Here is a 10,015-nt window from a genome sequence, read left to right as displayed (position 1 = left end):
ATTATTATATTTATTATTATTCATTTATTTTAAATAATAATTAAAAATACAAAAAATAATTGAAAAAAATTTTTTATTCCTTGAACATTTTTATATTTTCTAGGATTACCGGAATACAGATAGAAACCTAGTATAATAAAAAGTTTAAATATTTATTTTTTATTATTTTTGTCAACATCATGTAAACATAACCCAAAAAAATATTAAAAAATAAATTTATTCGATGGCTAATTAAAATATGAATATACTGTTGTTCCACACACATTTATTAAAGAAGAGGGTTAGGAGGATAATAATTTTTGTAATTTATAGTTATTAATTAATTATTAATAATATTTTTAATTATGTAAGATTATTGTTACGGTGGGTAACCGGGAGATTAAATAGATGGATGGCGTTAGGTGGCCCAAACGTATGAAGGAGGAGGACTCCGGGTGGATCTGTAACTCGGGAGGCTCCGTCCGACTTGTTCGAGAGAGGTGAATGGGGGGTGGTACCTGCAAAGACACTCCGATGCCTAAGTTAGCAAGAGTGTAAGCAGGTCTAGAGAGTATTGGGCTTGGAGATACCTGAGGGGTGTCAGTGTATTTATAGTGGCGAGCCAATAACCACCGTTGGAGTAGTGCCGTATCTTTAGGGTGCTAACCGTCCCCATTATCTTGGGGAGGTTAAGATATGGCGTTATGAAGCGGTTAGAGAGATTTTAGGGGCGGTTACTCATTTGAATGAGTGTTTATCTGCCAGCTAATCTCACATCCGACTTCTTCAGACCAAGTCGTGGTTGATACCGACTACTTACGTGGAGGTCGGTACTTAGCTAGGCTTAATCCTTCAGATTAGGCCTTTTAGTTGGACCTGGGCCTTTGCGTTGGGTCAGGGTATGAACAATTATATTTAATATTGTGAATTTACTCACTTTTTATTTGTTAGTTAAGTGCGGGCTAAACAAACAAAAGAAGAATAAATAACCATTTGACATATATACTAACACTAAATCGAAACTAAATTTGTACCCACACAATATGTGTCTTCTGTGTGATAAAAGTATTATGTCTTTTTCTGTGTGACAAAAATATTCTGTCTTTAGAAGGTTAGAATATCACGTAAGATACTTTTGTCAACAAAAAACATCTTTTGCGTAGATATAAGTTTAATTTCAAACTAGTATGAGTACCTATATTTTCATGTTTTATGAATATAAAGGTGATTTATACCACAAAAGAAATTAAAAAAGAAGAAAAAAAATTAAATATTTGATTTGCATATCGGAGAGAGACATGAAAGGGTAGCAGAAATGCATGATCAAAAGTCATCATGCTCACGATCCATAAGCAGCCATGAACCGTCAGATTGTTGAACCATACCCTTATTGTTCTGAACCCGCCATGAAGGAGGAACAAGGTACTCATCTTTAAGACCATCCACACTCTTATTCACAAGCGCAATGTCACGCTTAACCTCAAGTTTAAAAGCTCCTTTGCCATGACTTCCTGCCACTCCATGCAAGTAACCCTCCAAATTATGCCACGTGGACGGGTTCCCAGGACTCCTTAAGTACTTAGATTTCCTCGTATCAATTGTCAGCTCTTCCCCAACATCGGAATACCCGACAAGGGGGTAGTTTGGAACAATGTCTAGCTCGTTTCGAATGCGAAGGGTTCTTAGTTCTTTGCAATTGTTGAAGAGCTTCTGGAAACTGGGGTCACCAACTCTTGGACATGCAAATACAATTGCTGTCACTGAAGCGTTTTTATTGTATCCATTTGTAACAATGTCCAATGCGCTCAGGGTTGCCGTTGCACCACCTAAGCTGTGCCCTGTTACGGTTATGCTTATTTCTTCCTCCTTGTATTCCTCTACCAGCCTTTTCACCTCACTTAGCACCTACAAATTATATATTATTTAAATTCAAATATTTGTGGATCGAGGGAATAATTTACGTGTAGTTTACTTCATGTGAAGTTAATAGCTGAGAGCCATTAGATGAAAATTTAGTCAAATCAGTCAAATTATCTAATGACTCTTAATTATCAATTTTACATGAAATCGACTGCACTTGAAGTTTTCATTATTTAATTTCTTTCTTACCTGGTCTCTGGCACTGATTTTATTGAAGGGAGAACGAGGATCTTGAGAAGTGTAAATAGAGTACCAACCCTGGTGAATCTTAACATCACTCTTGTCACCAAAAATTTTAGGTGCAGGAACCAAAGCAAACTGCAAATCATCAACCCACTCTAGACTCTGAATGGTTCCTCTCCATGCAACAACGATGTCCCTTCTTCCCAGCCCCGCTTTTCCTTCATCAGTGGCCACCGCAATGTACCCAATCCAATTCGATTCTTTGCTCCAAGCTTCCCTCGACAAGGACTTCACAATGAAGGCTTCAGGTAGATTCACATCGGCGGTTGCGTACAAGAACTTGGTGATTAAATACTTGAAGGGGTTCCCATTCTCCAAATACACCTTGGAGAAAAATTCTTTCTTTCCGAATTTGCTGCTCCCTGCGTACTTGGATTGTTTCTGAGAGATGAAAGCGTCGTAAGTGGATTGCGCCATTTCACCGTAGTGTATGATGTAACGCCGAAGATCAATGTCTAGAGGGTCAAGGATACCCTTCCAGTGATCTTCTCCACTCAGCTGCTTCCATTTCTTAGCTATGTCACCTTCCATCCTCAGCTCCTTCTTCTTCTTCTTCTTCTTCTGCTGCTTCCTTGAGAGTGAAAATAATGCTGCTGAATTTATACATGGGACCAACGAGCATCTGCAACTCTCCTTCGCCATTGTTGCTACTAAATGCCCGCTATTCTTCTTCTTCTTGTTCTGTTAGGTTCATATTTTTTTTTCCTCTATATAGTTTTGATGATGACCAACCATCTGTTAATATATGAAAATAAAATATGATTGATAAGCTTGGTGCATGTCCAATTATGTGGCTGGAATTATCTGTGTATGTCTGTACTTTCTCTATAATTTTTCTGTTAACAATAATTATTACTCATCAAAACAGGTAAAAGCTCAAACTCAACATCATTGACCAAATAAATAATCATGATGATATTGATTGGTCTTCTTGTCAAGATAAGACACAAATTTAATTGAAAAGATTAAAATAACCTAAGAAGGAAGGCATGCAAGTTCTTTAAGTTTAAAATGATATCTTCTTTACGTGTATGTATATGTATATGTATATATATGTATTTGTATATAAAGTATATTATTATACCCAACATTTAACATAAGAAAAAAAATCTAAATTTTTTAAAAATAACGCATTCGAAATTCAATTAAAAACACCATTTAAAATTCATACTTAATAAAAGCTCATTGTAATATTATCTAAAATTAGCTACTATAATGAAATACTATATGACCTTACTTTTCATGTGTGTTAAATTAATTAAATGAATCTTTTACATTATTAATGGAAGTTAAGATTATGATGATGTGATTAAATATTAACTTAATTAATTAATTAATCATAGACGTATGCCTACTTATAGCTTCTTCTACATACCTTCTTATATATTATATAGGTCGAAAAATTTTTTATTTTCCCCTCAAACCATGGCAAAATTATCATTTTTCTACTAGAAATTAAACTAGCTAGAAATACTACTCTTTCAAGTAACATACATCACGTATCGTCTTATTCAATTGCGTACTTATTGAAAATTGAAGACTTGCAAGGCTCATTCTATAAAATGGTTGTTTTTGCATAAAATGAAGAAAAAAAAATAAAATAAAATAGCAGCGGGAGTGAGTTAGGCATAGCATCCAATCAAGAATAGAAACGTAACATTATTATTCCTAATATGTCAATTTTAATGCTGCAAGCAAAAGTTCGGTCCTTTCAAATGTATAGAGTTACTAAAAGGATATGAATTGCTGTGAAGTCAGGTTAGGTACTTAGCTAATTTATTTATATTTATTCTGTGTTACTCTTGTCGCTTGCCTTGTATTCAAAGACTATTCTCTTTTTATTTTTTACAACACTGTACACTTATTGTATGGTCTCCGACCCTTGTGCTAGCTATATTATATAGCTTCCCTCCAATAATAAGTTAATTAATAAACAACACATTACATATAAATAATTTTTATCTGTGATAATTAATTGATCCTTTTCTTTTCACTTTTTTGGAGAAATTAGCTATCCCATTCTACTTAAATAATGCAATACAATATGAAAACAGTGAACATGCGTAAAAAATTAAAGTACTTGTAGCAAAAGAAAATAAATGAAACCAACAAAAACAAATACAACTCTGTTTCTGTGTCACAAAGCAAATCAAAGGATAATAATAATAATAATAATAATAATAATAATAATAATAATAATAATAATAATAACAATAATAATAGGAATCGTGTTTGTTACTTTAGCGAGAAACTAAAACCTTGAGGGAGAAGCTTGATATCTTAGTGAACTAATTAATTAGCTAGATTGATTTGACAAATAACTCAATCATATGAACGAGAGAAAACACATACAGAACAGCAGAAACTACGTACGTAGACACGTACCTTGCAACAATTAGTAACATAAATTGACCATATCGTCCTTAGATGTTGTATGTGAAAATCATTATGGCATATAAACAATGTATATATATAGTCCATCCTATTATATATAGTGTTGCTAATTTTAATTTTATACACAATAGATTCTTAGCATTCAAGTTACGAAGACTAGACAAATAAAGATAAATTATATAGTATTTGTTTTGTGATGCTGACAATTTGCAAGTTGAAGAGGATAGGTATTTGCATCTGATTGGGTAGATGCTTTGCGGTGACTTTGCCAATACAAAGCTAGAAAATGGATAAAGTCAAGAAGAGGAAAAGGACTGCCACAATCAGGATGAAATGCCTGTACGGGACGTTTAAGGAACCACCTTACATTAACTTTGGTCTTCGAATCTATTCTCATTCTTACCACAATTCTTTCTTCAAAACTTTACATCCCCAAAAGCATAAAAAAGTATCGTGCACATGTAATTAAAAACATTAATGATAATGTGTGATTGTCTTATTTATTAAATGAATAAAGCTCTTCCTCTAAGCAAAATACTTAAACAAATCTAATAACTAAGTTGTTATAACAACTTTTTAAATTATGCGCCTCTTTTTCTTTCTCTTTCTCCTTTTCCGATTCCTTCTCTATCTCTATTTCTTTCTCATTCTCCTCATCTTCCTCTTTCTTCTTTTTCTTTTAAATTTGTGCAGATTTTTTTTCTTTCCTCCTTCTTCTCCTCCTCTTTCTCCTTTTTCTTTTCCTTCCAAATTTGCACACGCAGTTCTTTTTCTTCTTCTTCTCTAATGTTGCATCTTCTTCTTTTTTTTTCCTTTTTCATTATCGTCATCACTAATAACACTAATATTTTACTAATATCTTTATTAGTTCTGATTTTCTTTGATGCCATAATTAAATAATTTCGGTTCATTTTTTAGTTTATTTTTAGTTTATTTGTATGTTAATTGAGGTTCACTTGATGCTGCTAATAAGTATTGACCAAATTTTTTATTCTTTAAGTAATTTTTTAACTGCTTGTTCAAATTTGAATCGAATTCAGTTTATTTGTGAATTGAGTTAAGTTTACTTTATACTACTTTTAAATATTCACCAAATCTATTATTTTATAAAAAATTTGGTCCATCTCTTGAATTCATTTGCATGCAGAAATGAATTGAAATGTGCTTTTCTTGCTTTATCACTTTTTGTTCAAATCTAAACTAAATTTTGTTTATTGAAGAAAAATATCATTTAACTATTAATTTATCAGACACTGTACCAATGTATTCTCTATGATATTTCAGTATTTCCATGTTTTTGCACATTTCTTTTATTATTAATTTATTGTGACGAGTGGTTCCTTTGCACTGAAATCTACAACTGGCTTAGATCGACCCAGTAAAGTTCAATGGGCTGGGCTTGTTCAACGACCCAACTAATTTCAGATGTAAACCTTTGATTTGTATTTGCAATGTAGAGTTGGATGGTTTTTAGGTTTCTCGGTTGGTCGATAATATGGGAATAATGTCTTCCTATGGGAATATTTTTTCATCCAAAATCTTGACGTTGAAAACCAACTAATCTTTGATATTTATAGGGTAATTTATAAAATTGAGTGAGATGCAATGATCACTGACATGTAATTTAGAAAAAAAGCCTCTACCCATCCAATGAATAATTGTAATTGAAATAGTAATATGTGAGAAAAGGCTTGTTGATGAATTGGGTTAGGAATTAATCTGTTCCTACTTGTCAGCTTCGCCACTTGCCTCTTAGTACAATTAAAGGACCACTTTGGTCTATAATGATGTAACACAGATTGTTAAGTATTTCTTAAACACAATTAACGGTTGCTAAAGTATAGCTGTTGGGCGTTAGCATCATGAGCGACCGGGTCCAAATCTTGTGGCTTAAGTGGTAAAACAAAGTTGCTGTTAATGATAATCAATGATAGAAAATTAAAGATCAGAAATGCTTATTGATTTGGAATATATCACATTCTCAAAGTACTTTGATGAGAAAATGACGACCCACATTCACTGCCATATTGCAAATTTGGTAACCACTGTGTAGAGATTAGGAAATAAAAAAGGAGGAGCATAACATTTTGTTATAATATTCTCATCACAAGAATACCATATAAGCATTAATTATATGAAAAATGATTTTGAACAAGGGTAATTTTTTTGCCAATGAATTGTAGCTTAAATGGCATATGATATCATATATATACATTTAGTTTTAAAAAATTATATTTTTACAATGAAGTAATGTCATTTTTATTTATTATTTCAACAATTATGTCATACAAATACTATGTCTTATCATCAATTATATTTTACTTTATATAATCAATTTGTTTATAAAAAATATATTTTTTATTTTTTTATTTATTTACATTCTATTTATATGTTTACATATATTAATATTATTTTCATTCTTTAAATGTTTGTGATGTAAATTGATATTTTTTAATCTTTACTTACAATATTTTTTTAATTTCATACCTGTCTTATCATTAATTATATTTTATTTTATATAATTAATTTGTTTATATAAAAATATATTTTTTATTTTTTTATTTATTTGCATTCTATTTATATGTTTACATATATTAATGTTATTTTTATTCTTTAGATGTTTGTGACATAAATTGATATTTTTTAATCTTTACTTAAAATATTTTTTTAATTTCATACCATTCTTTACAGTAATGTGTTTTGCGTTCATTAATTCTTGGAATTCTAATTTCCTATCTCTTGCGTTTTTTTTGTAAATAATTAAAAAAAATGAATGAATGAGAATGAAAAACATATAAAAATGTTATATTAAATTTAAAAAATTTTTGACAATTAAATAAGAGATTAAGAAATAAAGAGTAATAAGAGTCTTAATATATTTGAATATTTGTAACTGAAATTTTTTATAATTATCATTATTATGACACTTTTAATGTATATTTATTACATTTAATTAGTATTTGATGTTTCAATTGAATAATAATAGATAAGAGTTTTTTGTTTTAATTTTTTAAAAATATTTTACTAAATAGTGATTGATTGATTTTAATCTTTTGTCAAATCATTAAAATTACTGATGTGGCATCATTAGCAAAAAAAAATAGTTTAAATTCATTATAAAAAAAGTTTATATCAGCTTTTATATATTATAAATAGATTCTTCTTTTACTAACTATATAAGTAAATATTATAAATGTGTAACTTTATTTAAAAATACAAATAAATCTTAATTAGTACGTAGTACAAAATTTAATAGGACAAACAGTACTTGTCCTTTATCTGAAGCATCATCATTCTACTGTACTGTATTCCCAAAAAACAAATTTCATATTAAATAAAACAAAAATTCCTTAATTCGTTGCCAATATATGTCATCTCCAAAAATGTTTGCCAATTTCTTCTAAAATATGAGACTCAAAGGACCACTTTCCGGCTACTAATTAATTGACACCTCCCATATATATATAGACACATTCCTTTCATGCTAACCTTCTCTATCTTCTCCTGATGAGTCTCTTTTGTTAGTTTCTATCATTCATGAAAGCTTACAAACTAATTAATCAGCACATTTCCACAGATTGGGTTTCATCCTTGTCTTGTATGTTTTGTTGTTTAGTTATGTATATGTTAAATATACATAAGCATATTTAGAAAGCTTAGCCTAATAATTAAAAAGGTGCAAACATTATGGGGTTGATTTATATTATCTCATGAGAGATTCCGTTACGGGTCACTGTTCAGTTTCGTTGCCTGTTACCACACACACTAACAAGGATATAAATATTAAAATAAAAAAACACCACATCCAATTTAAAACCTTAAAGTATTAAATAAATGGGTCTCTTATCTTATAAACTCCTCACTTTTCATTGTTTTCTTTAACGTAGGACTAACTTCAACACTCCTCACACTTACAACATTAACGATTACCACACTTAGATTCCTTGATATTGCATGAAGATATTTAATTTCTAGCATATATGTTATTAGAAGTTTGTTTCACCAATTGGCAAACACTCAGTTTTAACATCCGATCCTTTATATTTCGTTTCTATACTAATCAAAAGGACTTAGTTCAAGTGCCTGCCTTTGCTTTCTTTTGAAGATATTGTTTCATTGTTTTGTTCCATGCGTTCAATTATTGGAACCTTTTTTTTTTATTGATACTAACTCAAATTAGTTTCCCTCTCAATTTCATAAACATGCATGTCACAAAAGCACTTTCAACTTTCAAGGCTTTAATTGCATTTGAAAGCCTTTGAATCTAGGAAAGAAAAGTAGTCTTGGTGCCAAAAACAAAATGGGGGTTCAATGTTCTCTTTTCTCCTCTATTAAAGTTAATGAAATGTCAATTGAATATTATTACTTATTAGAGCCAACATTCTCGGCCAAAATAAAAAAGATCAACAATGATAAACTCAAGAACAATGTAAGTGTCTTCTAGTTGTATTATAATTTTCCTACAGCAAGTTAACAACTAATAATAGTCTAATATAATATAAATGTATAGTGGTACATCATGCAAAATACTACCCCTTTATCTTTGGCAACACTGAAGTCACGATTTTGTTTAATTCTATAAATAAACTAAGGCAAAACTCAATATACAGAGTTCATCCTGAAAATCACAAGATTCTTTATGAATAGCATTAGCATGCCCAGAGTCTAGAGCTCCAATAATGTCGACCCAAAATCACTTTTGATGTACATAACAGCAAACAAACGATTCTCCACCCAATAGTAACAAGAAAAATGCTATTTGTATACTAAAATCAGCCACTAAAATCAATTACCAATGTATTTGTGTATAAATATATGTGTGATTTAATTTATTTTTAATATATATTTATATTCCAACATGTATTTATACTGATGACTAATTTTAGTGGCTGATTTTAGTGCACATCGCATAATCTAATAACAACCACCACGTTGGATGCTCGATCTGTCGCAGAATGTGGCAATTGGAGGAGAAACTACAACTAGATCGAGTCCACCTCAGCTCGTTCCAGGACAAACGTTAAGGCGTTAACATGTGATCTCTTTTCTCAAACAATATTGAGTAACTGTAAGAAGAAAAAAAGAAATCTAAATTAAATATTTTTTATGTAATTAATATTTTAGGTTGAGATCAAATTTTGTTTATATAGCTTTTTATTGATTTTAGAATTCTTGCTGTGAAAACATTCTAGTTACTCATCAGTAAATTCAATGTCATAAAATTACTTAAAGAAGAGCCTGTTTTAGGTATTTTATAAGATTAAAAACTTATTTAAGCGAAATAATAAAAATAATAATAATAATACAAAAAAAATTAGTTATCCAGTGTTTTTTTTGTTGAATTATTATTTGATAAATATTAGATAGTTATCAAAATTTAAAAATATAAAATAAAATATATCGTTGAATTATTAAACTAAATAAATTATATTAAAAAATTAAATTAATGACTAAGGGTTGATTGTAATTGTAAATTTTG

General features: G+C 30.0%; 1 protein-coding gene across 1 annotated transcript; it reads right to left on the bottom strand.

Moving 5' to 3' along the window:
• Positions 1 to 1,233: 1,233 nt before the first annotated feature.
• On the bottom strand, positions 1,234 to 4,606 carry LOC107468247 (phospholipase A1-IIgamma). Its single transcript, XM_016087500.3, has 3 exons — positions 4,528 to 4,606; positions 2,089 to 2,877; positions 1,234 to 1,884 (listed from the first exon to the last, which is right to left on the bottom strand). The coding sequence occupies exons 2-3, from the start codon at positions 2,782 to 2,784 to the stop codon at positions 1,303 to 1,305; spliced, it is 1,278 nt and encodes a 425-aa protein (XP_015942986.1). The 5' UTR covers positions 2,785 to 2,877; positions 4,528 to 4,606; the 3' UTR covers positions 1,234 to 1,302.
• Positions 4,607 to 10,015: the final 5,409 nt, after the last annotated feature.

Source organism: Arachis duranensis, chromosome 10 (genome assembly GCF_000817695.3).
Source record: "Arachis duranensis cultivar V14167 chromosome 10, aradu.V14167.gnm2.J7QH, whole genome shotgun sequence".
NCBI classification, from domain to species: domain Eukaryota; kingdom Viridiplantae; phylum Streptophyta; class Magnoliopsida; order Fabales; family Fabaceae; genus Arachis; species Arachis duranensis.
The sequence above is the reverse complement of the archived record's forward strand: the minus strand, read 5'-3'. Positions and strand labels throughout refer to the sequence as shown.